Genomic DNA, 25,545 nt, shown 5'->3' on the forward strand with positions numbered 1-25,545 from the left:
GTAGTTGTTACTGTGGAGGGCTCTGCAGATTGGCATCTCTTTGTGAAAGGGCAGCTTCTAATAAAAAAAGGTTTAGATAAAAGGACTCATATTTTTATTGGGCTTTTTTTTTTTTTTGAGAGAGGGAAGCAGTACAAAAAAAGAGGCAGAGGTAGGAAATCTCGACTCAAATTTTATTAGACTTCAACTCAGCTCCTAGAAAATGAACTTAACTCCAAGACCCAGATTTCTTTACTCTTGAACATGATAAAATAGCTAACTTACTTGTGAGGGTCCTATAAGACAAGTGTTTTGAAAATGTTAAAGTGCTATAATTAGGGAGAAACATGGAAATATTTTTATCTAAACATGGAAAGGCACATAGAGTAAAATAAATGAAGTTAATTAAAACAAGCAGATTATGGCAGTAGAATCCACACTGGAAGAGATCTGAGTTTTCTCAGGAGCTTGACTTGAGTCTGAAGAATAGATTGATTATCAAGAAAGGGGAAAGCTGACAGAGAACAAAAGTAGCCTTGGTCAAACACCTGGCATTTACTGGGCACGGAGTAGGATTACTGCCCCCATCTTACAGATGAGGAGACTGAGGCACAGACAGCTTAAATAACTCCCTCAGAGTCAGCACGTTTGTAAGCGGCAGAGACACCACTCATGCTCAGGTCTGTTTCACTGTAGAGGATGTCCTAACAGGCTACAGTCCGTTACCTCTGTTCAGTTTATCAAAGATTTATTGAGTATCCAATCTGTGTAACGTACTATTAATAAGACATCAAGGGTTTTTTTTTTTTTAAATTTTTATTTATTTGTGAGAGACAGAGCAAGGGAGGAAGAGAGCACAAGCAGGGGGAGCAGCAAGCAGAGGGAGAAGCAGACTCCCCGCCAAGCAGGGAGCCTGATGTGGGACAGGATCCCAGGACCCTGGGACCCCAGTAAATGCCAGGTGTTTGATCATGACCTGAGCCAAAGGCAGATGCTTAACTGACTGAGCTACCCAGGGATCCCTAAGTCATCAGTTTTTTATAGAAATGGATAGAAATTTAAAGCATGAAGGAGTCTGAAAGATAATTCTGTCCAGTCGAGTCATTTTCTAGAAAGAGAACAAGGTCCACAGTGACCAGGAAGTTTTGGGGCCATCCATTTTGGAATTAGAATTTAAATTCCACCCCCCTGTCCCGTATTTGATTAAATTATATTGCTGTTCAGTCTTTTAAAAGCCTAATCCTTCATTAGTTCATACTTCAAGGCTTATTCAAGGGCTTTCTTTGGGATGGGGGAGTGGAGACTGTATGTAATTTTAGCACCAAATGATCTCAGTGACCAAGTTACAGGAGTTGTTTTGTGAAAAGCAGTGTGCCTTTTTTTTTTTTCTTTTTACCCCAGCTCATCAAATTAGGCAGGACTGTATGTAGACAGAAGAATGAAGAAGTGCACCATGCACAACAACGGAATGCAAGTTGTTTATAATGTGTTTGACTTTCTCATGCCATCACAGTGATACTCTCTTATGAACATGAAGAATGTTAGCCTTTCTGTGCTTTGGAACAATCTCTTAAAATCCCCATTCTTCAGTCTTCACTGTTCGTCTCATTCAGTGTTAGCTACCCTTCCGTCCTACCAGGTTAGCCTGCCTTGAGTCAGGGTTGTCCTTAACTAGAGAGCAGCCTGATTCCTGGAGGAGAGCCCAGGCTGCTGCCCCGAGCGGCCGCATGTGGAGTCTGCTGCAACCCACCAGGAAAGCCATTGAGCAACAGGCTTCCCGGCACGGTGATGTCTGCAGTAAATTCCACGTGGCTCCTTCCTGGGTGTTGATGAGGAGTGAGCAAAATGATTGGCTTATTTTTTTCTTCTTAGTATCTCTTGCCATTTTCCTTCTAAAGAAAAGTCTTCATGATGTCAAACATCCTTAGGAATATGGGCTGTATAATATTACAGAGCCTGAATTCAGTTCATTTACCCTTCTTTATTTCCCTGAATACCTGAAGGACAGCATTTAAAAGAGAATCTACAGAACTGTGAGAGTTGCTGCTTGTCACATGACTTGTTATTGAATGGGTCTCATTAAACTTAAAGTGATTCGGGGAACATGACCTGTGTCTGACATTCTGGCAATTAAATATGGGATTGAAAATCATCCAAGCCTACCTTTATAAGTTGTTCTGGTGGCATAGAATTTTTAGGAGCAGAGGGGCTGGTTTTCCAGCTTGCCTTACATAATAAGAAAACAAGCTTTTATTTTAGGAAAATGTTCTTAACCATGATACTCTTGGGGTAAAAATGCAATTAATTAAACAGTACTTTGGGGACACCTGGGTGTCTCAGTCAGTTTAGTGTTCGACTCTTGATTTTGGCTCCAGTCATGATCTCAGGGTGGTGAGATCAAGCCCTGCATTGGGCTCCGTGATGATGAGTGTGGAGCATGGCTTGAGATTCTCCCTTTCCCTCTGCCCCTCCCTCTGCTTACTCTCAATAAATAGTATCTTAAAAAAAAAAAACCATAGGGGTGCCTGGGTGGCTCAGTGGGTTAAAGCCTCTGCCTTTGTCTCAGGTCATGATCCCAGGGTTCTGGGATCGAGCCTCACATCAGGCTCTCTGCTCAGCAGGGAGCCTGCTTCCTCCTCTCTCCCTGCCTGCCTCTCTGCCTACTTGTGATCCCTCTCTGTCAAATGAATAACTAAAATCTTAAAAAATAAAACAAAACAAAACAAAAACCACAGTATTTTCTTGGCACTGACCCTGGTTTTTGTGGTATGGTGCATGTGAATCTTCTGATGACTGAAATAGCACTCTGGCTTGGTTATCTGTATCATCAGAGGCTGCAACAGAAGGCCAGTTCTGAGAGAGCTAGGGGTTGACTTTATAGACTTGTAAATACTGTTGTAGGGCTTTTTAAATCAAGAATTTCCCTTTGTCCCCTACCTTCTGCTGCTAAGTACAATAGTTCTGAGCTCTGTGGTGATAAAGAGAAGAGGTATGCTATACCGAGACCAGTAGCCGTGTCTTTTCGAACAGTCCTGTTGATAAGAGACCTGGTTGAATTGCTGTGGACTTTTAGGATGACTGACCTGTGCTGGCTCCTTTAACAGAAAACTAAAGGCAGGGGGGCTTATGAACAACAAACATTAATTTTCAGAGTTGTGGAGGCTGGGGGGTCTGAGGTCCAGGCATTAGCAGCTTCTGTGTCTGGTGCGAGCCCACTTCCTGGTTCCTAGATGGCCGTCTCCTTGCCACGTCCACAGCTAGTGGGAGGGGAGAGGGAACTCTCTGGGGTCTCTTTCTGTAAGGGCACCATCTCGTTCCTGAGGGCTCTACTCTTATAATCTGATCATCTTCCAAAGGATCCCCCTTCAGATATCGTGACCCTGGGAGTTAGATTTCAGCATCTGAATTTGGGGGGGGGCATACAAACATAACTGTACAGCAGGGAGCATCTGCCACGGGGTTCAGGGAGAACAGTAGGTATGAAAAGTGTGTGGACTTGACAAAAGGCTACCTTATCTTCAGAGGTGATTTTGGAAACAGAGTTGAGCCTTCTACCCCAAGCACAGTCAGAACTCTATATAACTTTTGACTCCCCCAGACCTTAACTACTGATAGCCTACTGTTGACTGAAAGCCTTACAGATAATGTAAACAGTTGATTAACACATATTTTGTATGTTACATGGATTACATACCATATTCTTATAATAAAGTAAGCTAGAGAAAAGAAAATGTTATTAGGAAAAATCATAAAGCAGAGAAAATACATTTAGAGTACTGTAATGTATTTGTTTAAAAAATCCACCTATAAGTGGACCCACACAGTTCAAATCTGGTCAGCTTTATATGGTTAGACGTATCGGGTAGAAAATTGTAAATGGAACGTTGACGATTCAGCAAGGCTCTGCATTGTGAATCTGAAAGTGTACAATGTCAAAGCAAGGGCATGCTTAGAGAATAGCAAAGCAGGAAAGGACTCTCAAGAAATTGTGCTCCTGTGATTGCCTTGGACTGCAGAGGCAAAGTGCAAGTCTTCATTCTGAAAGTTGAAATCAGCAATGAGCCGGTGAGCATACATTTCAGCTGGGGCTTCTACTGTGGTTATGTAATTGATTGACGGTCCTTCTTAGGAAATACCAGCCTTAGAAGCAACCCTTACGTGAAAGAACAGAATGCGTCCTGAAGCCAGTCTGCACCCTCTGGCATTTTACTCTTCTCACTTTGCTGTTCAGAGCAAACATTTACTAACACGGACTCTGTGTAGCAGTTATTTAAACAGACTAAATGTCATTATCATCAAATGCCATATGTTCATTCTGCGGATGAGATTGAGTGCTTCCTATGTATAAAGGATTTGACCTTTCTCCCTCATGCAGTATTGTACTAGGCATTTTACAAGATGAGCAGCGTAGGAAAGGCTTCTCTAAAGGGCAGCAAGCCGCAGAACCAAATGTAAGAAAGGAGAGGAGATCATTTAATAAAAGTGCAGATACTGAGTAGGTTGAAATCAATCTAGATGTCAGTTCGCAGCGCCCACATCTGTGGTCTTGTGGCCTCTCAGGACCTGTGGCCTTCTTCAAGAATAACTTAGGTGAACATGAATTTGCTCCAGACCCAGGTCAGGAGAAACTCACAGCTAAGAGCTTAACTTAACTAGTTTTTATATACCTAGGGTAGTTCTGGGAAGGTGAGGAAAGAGTGTTATTTCTTCCTGATCAAATCCAAGAGAAAAATCAGAATTTCCATGCAAATAAATATCTTTGTATTTATCTTTGTATTTTCCAGTCATATATATTGCATTCATGTATTGCTTTTTTTGATGAAAAAATTATATAGGTTTAGGGGCGTCTGGGTGGCTTTGTCAGTTAAGCGTCTGCCTTTGGCTTACATCATGATCTCGGGGTCTTGAGATTCAGCCCTGTGGGGCTTCCTGTTTCTTCCTCTCCCTCTGCTCCATTCCTCTGCTCGAGTATGTTCCCGCTCTCTCTCAAATAAATCTTGAAAAAAAAATCATAAAAATCTATATAGGTTTATTGTAGAGAATTTTAGAAATACATAAAAATTTAAAATCATTTATGATTCTTTCTGCTACCTAGAGATGACCATAATTAATACTTTGTCTTTTTTTTTTTTTAAGATTTATTTATTTATTTGACAGACAGAGATCACAAGTAGGCAGAAAGAGACGGGGAAGCAGGCTCCCCTCTGAGCAGAGAGCCTGATACGGGGCTCGATCCCAGGACCCTGAGACCATGACCTGAGCCGAAGGCAGAGACTTAACCCACTGAGCCACCCAGGCGCCTCTAATATTTTATTTTTTCTTAGCCTCTCTTACATATATAATTTCTTTTTTAAAAAAACGTGGGATTGGGCACTGGGTGGCTCAGTGGGTTAAGCTTCTGCCCTCGGTTCAGGTCATGGTCTCAGAGTTCTGGGATCAAACCCCACATCGGGCTTTCTGCTCAGCGGGGAGCCTGCTTCCCCCTCTCTGTGCCTGCCTCTCTGTCTACTTGTGATATCTCTCTCTCTGTCAAGAAAATAAATAAAATCTTTAAAACAAAAACAAAAATAAAAACATGGGGTCATCTCCTATCTTCTTAAACTTTGAGAGAATATACTGATCTTGGATCATATTGGTATTTTGGAGACAGAACTCTTTGGAGAAAGCCTTTGACCTTGGATGCACAATGTGAAAGACACTACTTCCTTTGAATGGTCGAATGAGCCACTTCTTTTTTTTATTATCATACTCTGATAGAATCAGAGAATCTTGGATTGGTCAGGACCTCAGAAATCAGGGTCCCTGGAATGTTTTAAATGTCATTTAAAGAGGGCAAGAAGGAGCAGTTGACACTTGTGGACAGTAGACGTGTACCTTGGATTTTATTATACCTACTGTCTTTGTTGTCAGTATCATATCACAGGCAGGAGGATACAATCCTGCTGTTACATGGAGGAGAATAGCTGTTGACAGCCTGGGAGAAAAGCCTGTTCCCAAGAGAAGATGTAAATAGAGCCTGCTAGCCTAATGACATGGGTCTTCAGAGATGATTTCTTCTGCTAGTGTTGTCTGTAGATCAATAGAGTGCTGTCAGTATCTTTAGTTTCTTTCAAAAAGGAAGTAAACTCACTTTTTATTGACTGTTTATCACGGGGCACTTGAGTTGTCTCAGTGGGTTACGTGTCCAACTCTTAATCTAAGCTCAGGTCTTGATCTCAGGGTGGGGAGTTCAAGCCCCATGTTGGGCTCCATGCTGGTCATGAAGCCTTCTTACAAAAATATACATATATATATATTTATCAAAAAAATACATATAGAGGCTATGTCAATGGAATGTAGAAAGTTTAAAAGAAGCCATAGAAACAGAATCTTTAAGGATTTTATGGTAGCTCTCCAATAGGAAACATTTAAATTTGGGTTTAGGTTGAAAAACTTCTAGTTATATAATAAGTCATGGAGATGAAATATACAGCATGGTGACTACAGTTAATAATACTGTAGTATATAGCCGAAAGTTGCTAAGGCAGTAGGTCTTAAAAGTTCTCATCACAAGAAAAAAGAACTTGTCACTGTGTGCGGTGATGGATGTTAACGACTTACCGGGGTGATTAGTTTGCAGTATATATAAATACTGAATCATCATGTTTTACATCAGAAAATAATACAATGTTGTCAATTACATCTAAATTTTTTTCAAAAAGGCAATCTTGCCAAAATAGAAGATAAGTTTTGAATTGAAGGAAAGGGGTTGCTCTGAAGACACTAATTGATTTAAAATCTTCTTTTAAGACTGTTTAAGACCTTTAAGACTTTAAAGGAAACAGATTAAAACTTAAATTCCTTTAAATTTATTTAAATTATGATATTCCATTAAATTTCCTTTAATTTAAATTATATTTAACTTAATCTCTCTGATTTGTCTGTTTGGAATCTGTATGCTGGATGACTTCTGAAAACAACAAACTGAGCTAACGGCTCATCGGTCCATATATACATGTAGAAAGGCCAGATAGAATAAAGCTAACAAAATACCTCCTCCCCCCTGGATCTGTTCGCTGAAATGCTTGTAAGCCTTCCCATAAAGGAAGAAGAAAAGGAGGAGGAAGGCAGGGGAGGGAGAGAGGAAGAAACCAGCCAGGCTGGAAACAGTAGGAGCAGTCACATGCCTAACTGTAAACACGGTTTCTGTGTAGACATTTTTGTGCTCTGATAAAGACATTTTTATGGATAGACTGTAGTTATCTCTCTTCTATATCAGATTGGGACTTTTTATGGAGAGTCCTTGAGCCAGAGTTAAAATTGTTGTTGTCTGCCGTAGACTTTCCTTGCATCCTTAAATCCTGATCTGAAAAAGTACTTATTGACCCATGAATATTTAGACCTTGAGTTCTGTAACTTTGAGAGGATTATGTATGTATGTGTGTATGTATGTATGTATGTATGTATATAAATATATGTAGAGAGAATATGATCATCTCTACAGAAGTCTAGAATAACATTTTTATTTTTTTGAGAGCTCTATTTTTAAAATTTTATTTAAATTCAATTAATTAACATGTAGTATGTTATTAATCTGAGAGGTAGATTTCAGTGATTCATCATTGCATATAAAACCCAGTGCTTATTACATCATGTGCCCTCCTTGATGCCCATCGCCCAGTCACCCCATCCCTCCACCCCCTCTCCACCAGCAGCCCCTTTTGCTTCCTGTGGATAAGAGTCTCTTCTGCTTTGTCTCCCTCTCTGATTTTGTCTTGTTTTATTTTTCTCTCCCTTTCTTCATGCTCCTCTGTTTTGTTTTTTAAATTTTAAATTCCACATATGAGTGAAATCATATGATAATTGTCTTTCTCTGATTGACTTATTAGTACCTTCTAATTCCATCCATGTCATTGCAAATGGCAAGATTTCCTTTTTTGATGGCTGCATAGTATTCCATTGTGCTGTAAGTACAGCTAGTTAGATAGATAGATAGCTACACATCACATCTTTATCCATTCATCCATCAATGGGCATCTGGGCTCTTTCCATAGTTTGGCTGTTGTGGACATTGCTGCTGTGAACATTGGGGTGCACGTGCCCCTTCAGATCACTACATTTGTATGTTTGGGGTAAATACTCAGCAGTGCAATTGCTGGGTCATAGGGTAGCTCTAGTTTTAACTTTTTAAGGAACCTCCATATTGTTTTCCAGAGCAGCTACACCAGCTTGCATTCCCATCAGAAGTGTAAGAGGGTTCCCCTTTCTCCACAGCCTTACCAACATGTGTCATTTCCTGACTTATTAATTTTAGCCATTCTGATTGTATTTTTTTTTAAGATTTTTTATTATTTATTTGACAGACAGAGATCACAAGGAGGCAGAGAGGCGGGCAGGAGTGGCGGAGGGGTGCAGTGGGGAGCAGGCTCCCCGCCTAGCAGAGAGCCCGATGTGGAACTTGATCCCAGGATCCTGGGACCATGACCTGAGCCTAAGGCAGAGGCTTTAACCCACTGAGCCACCCAGGTGCCCCTCTGACTGTATGTTTTAAACATTTTTTTTGGGTGGCAAAATATATATAGCATGAAAGTTGCCATTTTAACCAAATTTGGTGGCATTAATTGCATTCACAGTGTTGGACAACCATCACTATGACCTATTTCCAAATTTTTTCATCACCCCAAACAGAAACTCTGCACATTAAGCGGCAGCTCCCCATTCTATCCTCCCCTAGCACTGGTGTAACCTCTAATCTGCATTCTTTATCTCTGAATTTGACAATTCAAGATATGTTATAAAATAAGGGCCATGCAGTATTTGTCATTTTGTGCCTGGCTTATTCACTTAGCACAATGTTTTCAAGGTTCATCTGTATTGTAACATGTATCAGAACTTAATCCCTTTTTATAGCTAAATTAATATTCCATTGTATTCATATATCACATTTTGTTTATCTGCCCATCAGTTGATAACACTTGGGTTGCTTCTACGTTTTGGTTATTGGGGATAATGCTGCAGTGGGCACTGGCCTACACATCTCTGTTTGTGTTCCTAGAGTGGCATTTTGCAAACTGAGAAATATATAGATTCTTTATATATATTTCTTTATATAGAAATATTAAGTTATCTGTATTCCTGATGTTGATTAAAATTATTATTTCAGTGTAACTTAAGTATATACAATATAAAATGAAGAACTACTTATGCTTTTTTTTTTTTAAGATTTTATTTTTAAGTAATCTCTATACCCAACATGGGACACAAACTTACAACCCCGAGATCAAGAGTTCCATGCTCTGGTGATTGAGCCAACCAGCCTTCCCGGAACTCCTTATGCTTATAGCTCCTGTAAAATCAATACCAGATTTTCAGTTAAGTAAAAATAAAAGCATAAAGACAACATAACTAAAATGAACAATTTTCATCAAATTACATTCACTGAAAATCACTTTTGTTGATATCAATAGTGTAAAAAGTTACTTTTTTTTTTCCTGGCACAACGGACCGTTATAGTTAGCCTTCATCACTAGTATGTTTCCTTATGTGAACTTTTTAAACCACTAATCCATTATTTTGATGGGCAGTCTGTTTGCTAGAGTATTCCAAAATATAAATCTGGAAAACAACAATTTAAAGAAAAGCTTTTTGTTACTGTAACAGTTGCATTAACGAACTGTTGGCAAGCAGGTGCTTGTAAAGGCAAATCCACAGAACACACCCACTTGCTGTCAGGTGCTGATTGCTACAGCATAGATTTTAGTCACTTGGGCAATCCCACAGTTACTTCTGTTGGAGCTTGCTAGAGTAGGTAACATCATGATATTACTTGATCTTCCTTTATTGCAAATACCACTTACTTATTTAGCCTCTCTCTGATTATTATAAGACCATTTCTACGGAACTAGTACAGCACTCTATAAAGTCTTATGTTGTTTTTATGTTAAATCAAATTCTTAGTTTCTTAAATTAGAACTGAAAGTTTTACTCTGTGAAATAGTCTTTTACTTACAAATTATACCACAAGAATTTAGTTTTTCATAACTGTAAAAAAATTTTAAATGAGCATAACAATGGGACACAAAATAATGGTTGTTATTTTAACATCTGCATATGTTTACCAGCACTTGAAAGATAAATTCTGTTTCTCCAAGACATTACTTGGCAATATCTTAAATGTAAATATGAAAATTAGTTGGAACAATGAAAATCCCATGTGGTGCTGAATTATAAAATGGCCATCCAAAGATTTAGAAATTCTCTCTCTTTTTTTTTAAGTTCTACACCCAACGTAGGCTCGAAATTACAACCTGAGATCAAGTGTAACGTGCTCTATTGACTGAGCCAGAGATTTTTAATGGTCACAGAATTTAGATACCCCAAAGAATTCACCAGAACATAGCATGGGATAACATTCCCCTGTTTTGATAAACACTGGTCCAAACATTAGAGCTTGATTTGCATTAAATTCTAATGCTTTACTGACAAGGAGTTGAGTCGTGTTAAAAATAGGGGGGCTTTGTTTTCCAAATTTCACATCATATGAACTTTTTTTTTTAGATTTTATTGTTAGAGGGAGGGGGAGAGAGAGAGCACAAGAGGGGTGAGAGGCAGAGGGAGAAGCAGACTCCTCGCCAAGCAGGGAACCCTACTCGGGACTCGATCCCAGGACCCCAGGATCATGACCCAAGCTGAAGGCAGATATATGCTTCACCGACTGAGCCACCCAGGTGGCCCTCACGCGAACTCTGTCTTAAGAATAAAGTTCATTTATTATTTCTTAATAAGAATAGACTTGCCATATGGATGAATAATTGTCTTGCTCAATTAATGTATTTTCTTTCTGCTTGGAAAGCTAAACTATGGGAAAAAGGTTGTTTGAGGAACACAAAACCTGTGCACACAGTAGGCACTCAGAGAGTGTGAGAGGGGTGTTTTGATCGCTCCCTTCAGCACCTATGTCATTAAAAGGAAAACATTGGCAAAGAAACCTTGGATAAATATCTCATCCAGTCAATAATTTGCCTTTCTCTTGATTCCATATTGACCCCATGCCAACACTTAAACTTCTGTTTTGTACCTAGTTGTACCACCCTAAAAACAAGTTTGGAGTGTTTTAAAGAAATCTCAATTCTTATCCTGTGACAAAAAATTTGTAACAAATAATACTGATTTACATTGTGCAGATTCCCAAAGGGGAGTCACCTTTCTAACCAAGCCCTGTTCATTCTTCTTTAATTGCTTACCTGGAACAGGAAATTATTAACCTCCTATTTACTTACGGCCAATAACGTGCTTTTCATTTAAAAATATTGAATTTTTTTGTACCTAAGTGATTTTGTATCTAACTGTATTTATAATTCTTGATTATCTGTATTTTGTCTCCACAAAGGTAATAAGTACATGTGATTTAGTTAACTTAGAGAATGCCCTTCTTATAGACATTAGCAGATATACACTGCAGTATCTCTGTTTTTTCATTTAAAAAATTAAATTTATTATTTTTTTATGATGTCACTCTGCAGTAGAGTACTCTGGTATTTAATACATTTCAGATGTAAAGTAGGACTTCCCTACTTGCCAGGTCACCACTGAAGGTCAGGAACCTACCCTTACATCCTTTTCAGGACTTTGCTGTATATAGTATAAGAGCAAAAATATATTTTGAATAATCAGATAAATAATATCAATGGGTATTACCTGAACCTGTTTTAGCAATAGTTCAGAAATCCTCCGTTAATTTGGTGATGACTCTTCATCCAACCAGTAGAAGTTCGGTCTCCTACAAGAGACAGGATGCAGAATGTAAAAACACATTCATCTATTAGGAAGAGCGCTTTTCTGTAAACAGATAGGGCCTCTCACCTCGCCGCCACCCTCTTCACTACCTGTCATGCTGGCTTGCCTGGACGCACCCCTGCTTCTGCCCCCTCAACCCCATTTCTTAAATGTGGGAAAGTTTCAATCGAAATTCTCAAACTTTTAAGAAGGCTGCGAAACGCAGAGTTCTATCAGCAGCACATACTTGTTGAGCACGTATCTATCTTCGTAAATGTATGTAAAAGGAAATTGAATGGGCAGCCTATTTTAGGAGACTTTCATCTATAACTTTGTATTTGATTTTCGTGCAGGCAGAAATACTCAGTGTCCTCAGTCACAGAAACATCATCCAGTTTTATGGAGTAATTCTCGAACCTCCCAACTATGGGATCGTCACAGGTAGGCACGCATTATTTGACTTCTTTCTTTCCCCAGTTACCTAGCTTTTGATTCCTTAATATGCTAAAACGCTTAATATGAGGTTCAGTCATGAATTGTGCGCTACTGTCAGATGTCACTTTTGTTGCTATAAAGCATTAATAAAACTGATTATATCAATATAATTAAGAATGGTGCTTCCACTTCTACCCATGTTTAATTGTGCTAATTATATCTGCGTAAATGCTATTTAAATGCACTCGCAGCTGCAATACCAATATTTAAAGGTGCCGTTTAACTAAAATTTCATTTAATTAGCTGAAATGAGCGATGTTTTTTGTAACTCTGTGACCTTTTACAAATTAAGATTTCTTGAGCTGTTCGTGTTGTAATTCTTTGCAAGGTATTTTAGTCCCATTAGAGCCTTCTTTCTTCAAGGTCTCTGACATGAGAACAGTATTTTTCAGGTTTGGTCATCTGGGTTGGTAATGACCTTGATCTAAATTACCACATTTGGAACAGCGGTTTTATAACTGATGGGAATACCCTTTCCAAAGAGGAGCACACAGAAAATTTTGCCATATAAAAACAAAGACAGACACATATTTTTAATACTTTGTACTCGTATTTATACAATCCAATGAGCAGCTTTAGGTTCATAATAAGTATCACGTTCAATTCATAATAAGTAACTTTGGTCAGGTTCTTTAGTGTGGCTGTTCTTTGATTAAAGCAAAACCAACCAGAAAACCTTCAAAGATTAACCCCTGCTTCTTCTGCTGTAGTGTTAACTACTTGGATTGTCTTTACAGAGAATAACAACAAAACATCGTCCATAAAGAGCTGTGAGTTAGGTACTCTTTATAAATGATCTCTTCTGATATTTACAATGACTCCATGAGATAGGTAAAATAATTTCTATGAATAATTTTTATAAATAAGAAACTAAAACTCTAACTTAAGTACCTTTCCCAAGGTCATCCAGCTAGCGGTTGAACCGTTGGTAAAAATTTCTCAGGTTGATCTTACACAGAAGCTCCTCGTCTTGTCTAGTTTTAGACGGGGCTAGTTTTAGAAGGCTGGGTACGCTGGTTCTTACCCACCTAGGGACATGGTTGCTGTTACTTCTACCTTCGAGTAGCGAGCAGTTTAACATGCTTTTACTCTGATAAACAGCATTTTTACCTAAATTCTTAAGTGGAGGGAATTTTATCCCCATTTAGCTATGTTTAGATCTATGCCTTAAAATGGGGTAATGTGGCAGCTTTCAGTCTTGAGCCTGTCTATTTCCTGTTAACCTGGATACCTAAGAATGGGTTATATTATTAGTGTGTAAACCACATTTAATCTTTTAAGTCATATTTCTGATTTAAAATTTAATTCTGTCCCTGACCCACTTGCCATATTGCTTCCCCTTTCCTAGTCCATTGTATTTACTTTTAACTAGTTAGGTTTACCTTAAAAATCTGAATCCAGGGACGCCTGGGTGGCTCAGTTGGTTAAGCAGCTGCCTTCAGCTCAGGTCATGATCCCGGCGTCCCGGGATCGAGTCCCACATCAGGCTCCTTGCTCTGCAGGGAGCCTGCTTCTCCCTCTGACTCTGCCTTCCACTCTGTCTGCCTGTGCTCGCTCTCGCTCGCTCTCTCTCTGACAAATAAATAAATAAATAAAATCTTAAAAAAAAAACATCTGAATCCAATTTTCTTTCTTTTTCTTTTAAGATTTTATTTATTTATTAGAGAGCACCAGTAGGGGGAGGAGCAGAGAGAGAGGGAGAAGCAGACTCTCCCCTGAGCAGGGAGCCTGGAAAAGGGGTCTCAATCTGAGGACCCTGAGATCACGACCTGAGTCCAAGGCAGACGCTTAATGGACTGAGCCCCCCGCCCAGGCGCCCCTGAATTGAGTTTTCTGATCCTTGTTTGTGGCTTAAGTTACTATTTAGTAGCTGAAAGTGTGGCGCTCCAAAGAGATTAGAAACTGGGGTTCTGGTCTTGTACTTTTAGCCTAAATTAAACCCTTTGAGTGGAAGACTTTAGCTTTAATGAACTCCATGGACTATTCAGGAAGTCTTGTAGTTTCTAGAGGTAAGGCTGAGGAGTAGAAAAAGGAACTGAAGTCATGGTGTGAATTCCTTTTTCCAAGAGTTTTTTCTGAGTCCCGGGAGGATGTGAGGGACACTCACTGTTAGCCAGCATACTCAACCCAGTTCTTCTCATTCTAAAGATGAAGAAAGCATCCAAGGACTTGGGTGAGAAAGTTTGATTTCACTTAGTTATTTTATGGACTAGCCAGTCCTTTGTTTCATGCATTTTTACCTTCCCCAAATCTTTGGTTATAATTGATTAGTTCTTTTTAGATCTATAACTGTTTCCCTGTAGAGCCAAGAATAAGCAACTGTTAACATTAAACATTTCTTTTTTTTTTTTTTTAAGATTTTATTTATTTATTTGACAGAGATCACAAGTAGGCAAAGAGTCAGGCAGAGGGGGAGGGGGGAAGCACGCTCTCTGCTGAGCAGAGAGCCCAATGGGGGGCTTGATCCCGGGGCTCAATCCCAGGACCCTGAGACCATGACCTGAGCCCAAGGCAGAGGCTTAACCCACTGAGCCACCCAGATGCCCCAACATTAAACATTTCTTTAAAACCACACAAGTTTCACAATTGTCAGGAAATAGTAAATTATTTATTCATAGCTCTCTTATTGACCTGTGAGGTTGATTATTAAAGATACTTCTTAGCCAAGTTTTGGTGTTTTAAAATGTATTATTTTGATAAGGTTAATTTTGTTTCTGGAGATACTAATTTTAATTGTATGTTTACAAGTATCTACCAAAGAAATATCTGAGCTTTTCAGACCACTTCCTGCAGCTTAAAGATCCAGCCATGTTCTGGGCATACATGCAAACTGAGCCTAGTCTGGGAGCTCACATGGACTGGGCTTCTGCCTCTTGAAATGGACACAACTAGGTCTAATATGGGGATGTTAAGGGAGAAAAGAGAGACAAACAGGCAGAGAGACCTTGATCACTCAGCATAGCCAGCTCCCCCTTTTGAACTCTGTCACCTTCCTCAGATTTTGGGGTTCTGTGAGGGGTAACTTGAATGACTTGAATCCATTCCACTTGAGTTTGTTCCTAGGAAAGGTTGTTGCAGGAAGAAGCTGTTGGTGCTCAGATGGGGGACTTGGAAGAAAATTTATCAATCAGAATAGAATGTCCCTGGGAATTGGGAGATGTGTCTTGTCCTGATTCTGCCAAAGCTGCATAGATGGGTCTGATGATCTGTGTCTCCGTTTTCTCCTATGTGAATGAAGGGACTAGAGTAGATGATTCCAGGGTGGGAATGTGTATGTGTGTGTGCGCCCCTGTGTGCGCATGTGTGCCGAAACTTTCCATCACAGACTTAGAAAACCTGCTTATAGGGGGACCCAGGGAAGAGTCCAAGAGGGAGCTGCCACTTGGTTTCCCTTGGAGGGGAAGTGAGCATCTTTTCCCTAGATCTACAAAGAAATGGAGTGACCAGAACCTCAGACTCCAAAGTCAAAAGAAATAATTCAATAATGGATCAAGTTTTCTTTCATCTTTGGAAACCTCTTAATTCTGTACTACTCCCATTCTTTTATCTTTTTTTTTTCTTTTTCTTTTCTTTTTTTTTTTTTTAAACAAGTATTTACACAGATACTTGATGGCTGGGAGTGTAATGGTAATTACTCCTGGGAGGGAAGGTGCTATACACTGGGTCACGTGGTTCTTTTGGAGTCAATTTGGAGAGGAAGGCTGCACAAAGTACGTGGAGGCAGACTGGGTCCCAGGACTCCAGAGGAAGGTGGCTGAAGGTCTCAGGACCTGGGGAATTACATCTTTGTGCTCTACGGCTGCTGTCACCTCTTAAATTTGTTACTAATTCCACATGACCTCTTACCACTACTCTCAGAAAGGATACTAGTTCTATGCGATTCTTTGACAGACCCAAATCCTCATTAAAACTCCAGCATGGAGGGGCGCCTGGGTGGCTCATTGGGTTAAACCTCTGCCTTTGGCTTGGGTCATGATCCCAGGGTCCTGGGATCGAGCCCCACATCAGGCTCTCTGCTTGGCGGGGAGCCTGCTTCTCCTTCTCTCTCTGCCTGCTGCTCTGTCTACTTGTGATCTCTCTCTCTCTGTCAAATAAATAAATAAAATCTTAAAAAAAAAACAAACTCAAGCATGGAGAACATTAATTTTTAAGCGCCTGATTTCATTTCCTTGAACTCAATCTTGATGTATTTCAGTCACAGACACATCTAATTTGCATGTTTTGATGTTGTGTTGATCTTATTAGCCAATTAGAAATAAGTGTCACATTTTGTTAAAACAAATTCCAGACATTTACCTAAATTCATTTGTATTATTAGTTATAATCCAAATTAAGTTTACTTGGTAATATTATAAAGAGATTTTTGTGATAATGGTGTTTGTTTCAATAAGATTGTGACTATATGTTTACATTTTTCTTTTTTCTTTTCTTTTTTAGTGTTTACATTTTTCAAAGCCAGCTATGGTTGCCATAAAACTAAAAAGGAAAAATTAACTTAGAAATCAAGGGAAATATTTCCTTAATATGGTTCTTAATGACCCTTTTTTAAATGAATTAAAACAAATGTTTTTTTCCAAAGTCCAATAAACTGTGTTCTAGGGGGAAGTGAAGTGGTTTTTAAAGCATGTATCATGTGTGCATAAGGTGGGTCCTTAATTTGTGATGAGAAGACAAAAAGGATGAAATAATTATATGCCTTTTTAAAATGGTTTACCTACCAACATATTTAAAGATCATGTTTTACATGAAATAGTATACTCATACTGCCTTTCTTGCACCCTCACATTCGTGAAGCAATTTCGTTTCATAATGTATCTTCCACATCCATGTTTTTTTCATTATCTGAACCCATTTTTAAATTATCTTAACATGGTTTTCAAAGTACATCTCCAATGGGAAAACACCGCACTGTGTGTCTTCTCCACTCTCAGTACTGTACTTCATTCACTTCAGGCACTTCTGGTCACCAAGTGTGTGATAGTTTTCCCACACCAAGTGAGTCTGTGAGACCATCTGGGTGTTCTGCAGTTTAATTCACTTCTAACATGATCTACCTGGAGATAGAGTCAGATACCACAGGTTAGGGTTCAGTCCTGCAAGAGTTCCCCTCCCCGCAGCAGATGCCAGTTTCAAGTTCAGGTTGTCACCCATACTTTTGACTACTGGCTATAAATAGGAGGTTCCCACATGCCCTCTTTGGATTTGATCAAATACTGGAAGAGCCCATAGAACTCCAGGAAACAGCTTACTTATTAGATTACTGGTTTATTGCAAAGGATATATGAAAGGATATCAGATGAAGAGATACACAGTATGAAGTCCAGAAGAGTCCTGAACACAGGGTTTTCTGTTCCTTTGGAGTTTGGGGTGAGCCCTCCCAGCATGTGGATGTTCTTCTCCACCAATCTTGAAGTTCTCTGAATCCCATTCTTTTGGATTTTTGTATGTTTTGTTACATAGACATGGTTGATTAAGCACTGGCGTTTGGTGATTTTCAACTCCAGCCCTCTCCCCTCCCCAGAGGGAATTCTAGTTGGTTCTCCTGTAGAATAGCTCCCATCCTAAGGGGCTTTCCAAAAGGCACTTCATTAACATAAACTCAGATGTGGTTGAAAGGGGCTTTATGAATAACATGACACTCCTTTCACCTTGATGGCTCTGGAGCTAATGGGGGAAGCAAGGACAGTGACCAAATACTATAGCAGAAGATGCTCCCATTACTCTTACTGCTTAGAAAATTCCACAGGGACAGATAAATATTTCATAATATAAATCCCAGGATCACAAAATCCGCTTCACTGTAGTCTAAGATGTTCAAAATACAGTAGTTTAGATTTCTGTGTGTGCTATCTGGATACTCATCCCAAGCTTGAAGTATCCAATGGCGTAACATCAGGGTTGGTGGATATTTTAGTCCCACAGGGCATATTTATAACCATAACTGTATTGCTTTTTTAAGTGATTTTTAAAAAAGACTTTATTTATTTATTTGACAGAGGGAGAGAGACACCGTGAGAGCAGGAACGCAAGCAGGAGTGGGAAAGGGGGAAGCAGGTTTCCCGCTGAGCAGGGAACCCACGCAGGGCTGGAACCCAGGACTCTGGGATCTCCTCCACTCCCAGTACTGTACTTGTCAGGTCAGGGATCATGACCTGAGCCGAAGGCAGACGCTTAAGGACTGAACCACTCATGTTTTCAGTAATGGAGAGTTTGTAGGTCCAGAAGTGATTAGTCTGTGTTAAATTTTGTTTTGTTGCCTCTTCTTTTTTTTTTTTTTTTTTTTTTTTTTTGGTTTCTCACTCATAGGGGTAACTTGGTGAGCCTTTAAAATTTACCTTTGATTAAGGTAATCTCAGGCTCAGATATTTTTCACCAAATATGTTTTGCTGTACAAAATAAATTGAGAGAGTACCCTATGAGAGATTTTAGAATTTATCTTAGTAAAAGGTGACTCCCTCTTTTCTGAGGATTAATTTTTTTTGGTGGTGGAGGTGAACATTACTTTGTATTTGGCATCTATAGTAACTCTTAAAGGTGCTGAGAGAATCTTCTACTAAATGCTATTTTAGTAACCAAAAACTATTCAAATTCTGTATCACCAGGGATATTTTTATTTATAGAAGGCAGTTTACTTGTCTAGATTATGTGGTAATATAGATTTCTAAGGTCTTCATTGTTACATTCAACCAGACTATTTCATAGTAAAACTTAAAGCTCTTTGCCTTTCCTTTGTTCATCTAAGATTATCATTGTAATTTTATGCTATTTGGTGGCTATTAATAACTTTGGTGTAAAAGTAAAAATTATACAAAAATAAAAAACAGTGAATCAAACAATAGAGACTCTCATCAAGCAAATAGAATTTTTAAGAAATAGGACCCCATGGAAATTCTGGAGTAGAAAAGGAAATAATTTTTTTAAAAAATTCTCTAGGGCACCTGGGTGGCTCAGTTGATTGAGCGACTGCCTTTGGCCAGGTCCTGATCCTGGAGTTCCAGATCGAGTCCCACCTGAGGCTCCCAGCTCCATGGGGAGTCTGCTTCTCCCACTGACCTTCTACCCTCTATGCTCTCGCCCACTCTTTCTCTCAAATAAATAAGATCTTTAAAAAAAAAAAGTTCTCTAGAGTGACTTAACAGCAGATTTGAGATGAAAAAAATCAGTGAACTTAAAATTGGGCCAATAGAAATTATCAAGTCTGAAAAAGAGAAAAAACTTGAGTAAAGAGGAACAGAACCTTAAAGACCTATGGACGACATCAAGTGTACATCAAGTGTGTAGTAGCAGAGAGAGAAGAGGAGTAGAAAAATATAAAAATAGAAAATAGAAAAATAGATAAAATAAAGTAAAAAATAGAGAAGTATTTGAAGAAATAAAGGCCAAAAAAACTTCCTGAATTTGATAAAATGCATTTATCTACATACTGGAGAAGCTTGATGAACTCTAAGTAAGATAGATTGAAAAGAACCCATACCTAGACACATCATAGTTAAACCGTGTTTTTGTTTTTAAAGATTTTATTTATGTATTTGACAGAGAGAGAGAGAGAGAGATCACAAGTAGGCAGAGAGAGATGGTGAAGCAGGCTCCCTGCCACGCAGAGAGTCCGATGTTGGGGCTCGATCCCAGGACTCTGAGATCCTGACCCAAACCCAAGACAGAGGCTTAACCCACTGAACCACCCAGGCACCCTCAAACTGTGTTGTTAAAGACAAAGTGAAAATCTGTAAATAGCAAATAAAAACAATTTCTCACCTATAAAGGAACAATATGATTAATGGCTAACTTCTTATCTATAACAAGGAAGGCCAAAAGCAGTAGACATTTAAAATGCTGAAAGAAGAAAACTATATCCAGCAAAAATTATCCTTTAAAAATGAAGACAAAGCAAAGATGTGCTTGAATAAAGGATGAGAGAATTTGTTGCTATTAGTTCTGACTTACAAGAAATACTAAAGGCAGTTGATTCTTTAGGCAGAAAGAAAATGACAGCAGATAATAATTCAAGGAAAAATAAAAGGTACTGGAATGATAAATATGTGGGTCAATATAAAATACTCCGTATGTATATTTGTTCTTATTTCTTCTCTTAACATCGCTAAAAACATAAGATTGTATAAAGCAATAATTAGAACACTGTTTTGCTTACTTAAAAAATGTAGATGGAGCACCTGGGTGGGTTAGTCAGTTGTATCCAACTTGGCTTTGGCTCAGGTCATGATCTCAGGGGCCTGAGATTGGGCCCTGCATTGGGCCCTACATTATGCTCTGCACTCAGCATGGAGTCTGCTTGTCCCTCTCACTCTGCTCCTCCTCTCTCTCTCTCTAATAAATAATTTTTAATAGATTTTATTTATTTATTTGACAGAGAGAGACACAGTGAGAGAGGGAATACTAGTGGGGGAGTAGGAGAGGGAGAAGCAGGCTTTCCGAGGAGCAGGGAGCCTGATGTGGGGCTCGATCCCAGAACCCTGGGATCATGCCCTGGGCCAAAGGCAGACACTTAATGACTGAGACACCCAGGAGCCCTTCAAATAAATACATTTTTAACAAATGTAGGTATATTTTACAGTAATAGCATAAAAATGCGGGAGGGAATGGAGCTGTATCATTTTCTGTATTTTACTAGAATTAAGTTAGTGTTAAGCTGAAGTAGATCATACTAAATGAAGATGCATTTTGTATTCCCTTAGCCATCACAAAGAATGTCCACTCAAGAAATACAGAAAAAAATTGAGGAATTAAAATATTAAATAAAAAATATTAACACAGGAGGCAGTAAAAAAGGAGGAGATGAGTGAGAAGGACAGGAGACATGTAAAAAACAATATGACAAAATCAAATCCAACCATATCAAAAATTACATTAAATGTGAATGGTCTAAACTTCCCAGTTAAAAGACAGTGATTGATACAATGGATAAAAAAGCAAGCTCCAACTCTGTGCTGTCTACAAGAGACCCTCTTTAGATTCAGAGACACAGGTTGAAAGTAAGCAGATGGAAAAAGACCTACCATGGAAACAATAACAATGAGAGGAATTGGAGTAACTGTATTAATTTCAGATAAAATAGGCTTAAGAGAAAAAATATTATTAGAGATGAAAAAAGTCATTTCATAAATGATAAAAAGACCAGTACGGGGGCACCTGGGTGGCTCAGTGGGTTAAAGTCTCTGCCTTCGGCTCAGGTCATGATCCCCGAGTCCTGGGATCAAGCCCTGAATTGGGCTCTCCGCTCCTCGGGGAGCCTGCTTCCTCCTCTCTCTTTGCCTCCCTCTCTGCCTACTTGTGATCTCTGTCTGTCAAATAAATAAATAAAATCTTTAAAAAAAAAAAAAAAACCAGTACATTAGGAAGATACAGCAATTGTAAAGGTATACATACCTAAGAGCAGGTTGCCAAAAGACATAAAACAAAAACTGACAAAATTTAAAGGATAAATAGGCAATTCAGCAATACTTGATTTCAGCCCATTGAACAATACCTATTTTTTTCAAGCACACATCCAACATTCTCCAGAATATAGCATAAGTTAGGCTATGAAATAAATCTTGATATATCTAAAAGAACTGGAATACTGAAATGTATGTTCTCCAACTACAATAAAGTTAAGTTAGAAATCAACACCAGAGAGTGCTGTGAAGTGTGTAAACCTGGCGATTCACAGACCTGTACCCCTGGGACTAATAATACATTATATGTTTATTAAAAAAAAAAAAAAACACCAGAAGGAAATCTGAAAAATCCCTCCAAATATTTTGGAAATTAAACAGTACACTTCTGAATATTCAGTGAGTCAAAGAAGAAATCACCATAGACTTTAAAATATTTTGGACAGAAAGAAAAATGAAAAATGCAACATAACACAATTATAGGAGACAGGTAAATTAATACTTAGAGGGAAATTTATAACTTTAAACATCTGTGTCAAAAAAAGAAAGGTGTGGGGTGCCTGGGTGGCTCCGTTGGTTAAGCCTCTGCCCTGGGCTCAGGTCATGATCTCAGGGTCCTGGGATTGAGCCCTGCATTGGGCTCTCTGCTCAGCAGGGAGCCTGTTTCCCCCTCTCTCTCTGCCTGCTTCTCTGCCTGCTTGTGTTCTCTCTTTCTCTGTCAAATAAATAAATAAAATCTTAAAAAAAAAAAAAAGTCTGACATTGATCATCCAAGCTTCCATCTTAAGAAACCCCCCAAAAAGCAACATATAAACCCAGAGCAAGGCAAAGAAAGGAAATAATAAAGATGAGAGCAGAACAAGATAAAATAGCAGAAAAATAATAGAGAAAAATCAGTGAAGATAAAAATTTGATCTTTGAAAAGATAAATAAAACTGACAAACCTTCAGCTAGACTGACCAAGAGAAAAGAGAGAAGATATATATTAGCAAACTCAAAAATGAAGAAGACAGCACTATGGCTTCTACAGAAATATAAAGGGATTATAAAGGAATGGTGTCATCAGTTTTATGCCACCAAATTAGGCAATTTAGATGCAATAAACTAATTCCTATAAAGATACAAATTATTAAAACTGACTCAAGAAGAAACAGAAAATCTGAATAGACATATAATAAGTAAAGAAATTTGAATCAGAAATTTAAAACATTTCTATAATGAAAAGCCCAGACCCAGATGATTGCATTGGTGCTTTTTGTCAAATGTTTTTTGAAAAAAATGCCAGTCCTTCCCGTATTCCTTCAGAAAATAAAGGAGGAAGGAACGCTTTTTAACTCAATTGTGTAAGGCCGGTATTATCCCAATGCTAAAGCCAGACAAAAACATAATAAGAAAAGAAAACTTTAGACCAATATCCCTCATAAACATAGATAGAAAAATTCTTAACTACATACAGAAGGTCCCCAAATTACAATGGTTCAACTTACAGTTTTTTGACTATGTTGATGCAAAAGGAATAGGCATTCAGTTGAAACCATACTTCAGTACTTCAAATTTTGAGTTTTGGTCTTTCCTGGGGCTCATAATATGTGGTACCATGTTCTTCTGTAATGCTGGGCAGCAGCAGTAATGAGCCACAACCCTCAGTGAGCCATATGATCAACAACTGATAGGCTTAAAACCATTCTGTACCCATACAGCCATTCCGTTTTTCACTTTCAGTACAATATTCAGTAAATCATATGAGGTATTCAACACTTCGTTATAAAATAGGGTTTGTTTTAGATAATTTTGCCCAACTATAGGCAAATCTAAGTGTTCTGAGCACTTAGTTTAAGATAGGCTAGGCTAAGCTATGATGTTTGGTAGATTAGGGGTACTAAATGCAATTTTTAAAAGATTTTATTTATTTATTTGAAAGGGATAGAGGGAAAGAGAGAATCCTCAACCAGCCTCCCCACTGAGCACAGAACCCAGGGTAGGGCTCGATCCCACAGTTGTCCCTGAGACCATGACCTGAGTTGAGACCAAGAGTCGGATGTCCAACTGACTGCACCATCCTGGTGCCCTGCATGCATTTTTCAACTTAACTCTGTCTTCATCCTATGATGGGCTTATTGAGATGTAACCCCAGTGTAAGTCGAAGAAGAGCTGTATCAGCAAACTGAATCCAGCCACTTCTAAAAAGGATTATATCCCATTACCAAATGGAATTTATCCCAAAGATGCAAGGTTGGTTTAACATCTGACATCAATTAATGTAAGGGTACTATAATAGATAATAGAATAAAAAGATAAAACTTGTTGGCATAATACAACATCTGTTTATCATAAGAAATCTCAGTAAAGTAGGAACAGAAGGGAATCTTCTCAACCTGATGGACAGCATCTACAAAACCCCATAGCTAATGTCATACTTAATGGTGAAATTGACTGTTCTTCCCCTAAGATTGGGAACAAGGGAGTGAGGTTCCACTCTTTTTTTTTTTTTTTTTTTTGGTAAGATTTTATTTATTTATTTGACAGACAGAGATCACAAGCAGGCAGAGAGGCAGGCAGAGAGAGAGGAGAAAGCAGGCTCCCCTTGGAACAGAGAGCCCGATGCAGGGCTCGATTCCAGGACCCCGGGATCATGACCTGAGCTGAAGGCAGAGGCTTTAACCCACTGAGCCACCTAGGCGCCCCTGAGGTTCCACTCTTGCCACATCTAAGCAACATGTACTTCTACTGAAATTTCTAGCCAGTGCAATTAGACCAGAAAAATAAAAGGAGTCCATACTGGAAAGGAAGAAATAAAACTGTCTTATATGACATCCTGTGTGTAGAAAATCCCAAGGAATCCCCAGATTGATTGATTAATTAATTAAGAAACAATTTCTTTTGGGACATGTGGCTGGCTCAATAGGGTATGACTCTTGATCTTGGGGTTGTGAGCTCGAGCTCCACTGTGGATGTAGTGGTTACTTAAAAATAAAATCTTAAAAAAATAAAATTTTATTCACAGTAGAATCAAAAAGAATAAAATAGTTGATTCTAAATTGAATAAAGAAGTGTAAGACTTTTTACCCTGAAAAGTATAAAATGTTGCTGAGAGACACTACAGATATAAATAATATTGAGAAACATTACATGTTCATGGTTTGTAAGACTCATTTTTGTCAAGATCGCAGTTCTCCTCAAATTGATTGATAAATTCAAAACAATTCCTATCTCAATTCCAGCAGATTTTTTTAAAATAAGAAACTGCAAGGTGATTCTAAGATTCACAGAGAAATGCAAAAGATCTAGAATTTTAAAAGAACCAAAGTTGAAGACTCAAACTACCTCATTTTAATACTTACTGTAAATCTGTAGGAATCAGTGATGTAGTGCTCAAGGATACAGGCAATATCGGCCGAGGGACAGGCATGTAGCCAATGGAACAAAATTAAGAATTTAGGAGAAAAAAATCTTAACACTGATTGATAATTGACTTGCAATAAAGTGCCAAGACAATTCAATGGGTAAAAGATAGTATTTTCAACAAATTGTGCTGGGACGATTAGAAATCCACATGTGAAAAAGTGGTATTAAATCCTTACCTTAAACCACACACACAAAAAATAGGTCATAGACCCAACATGGGTCATAGACCTAAGTGTAAGAGCTAAAGTATAGAACTCCCAGAAGAAAAATAGGAGAAAATCTTTTTACCTTTGACTTGGGCAGAGAGTTCTTAAATATGACACCAAAAGCACAGTCCATAAAAGAGAAAACAATTAAGTTGACGTCATCAGAATTAATAATTTCTGGTCTTTGAAAGATGCTGTTAAGAAAATGAAAAGACAAGTTCCAGACTGGGAGAAAATGCTTACAGATCCTAAATCTGATAAAGGACCTGCTTCCAGAATAAACAAGGAACTCCTGAAATTCGGGATTACTAAAA

The 25,545-nt window shown here is 38.5% G+C and overlaps 1 protein-coding gene across 4 annotated transcripts in view; it reads left to right on the forward strand.

Moving 5' to 3' along the window:
• MAP3K20 (mitogen-activated protein kinase kinase kinase 20) overlaps positions 1-25,545 on the forward strand; it is a 177,628-nt gene that overhangs the window by 70,876 nt on the left and 81,207 nt on the right. For all 4 annotated transcript variants that reach the window (XM_032355970.1, XM_032355968.1, XM_032355971.1 and 1 more), the window contains exon 3: positions 12,087-12,174. In XM_032355970.1, the coding sequence (XP_032211861.1) occupies positions 12,087-12,174 (88 nt within the window). The remainder of the gene's footprint in view (positions 1-12,086; positions 12,175-25,545) is intronic.

This window comes from Mustela erminea, chromosome 8 (genome assembly GCF_009829155.1).
Source record: "Mustela erminea isolate mMusErm1 chromosome 8, mMusErm1.Pri, whole genome shotgun sequence".
Taxonomy (NCBI): Eukaryota; Metazoa; Chordata; class Mammalia; order Carnivora; family Mustelidae; genus Mustela; species Mustela erminea.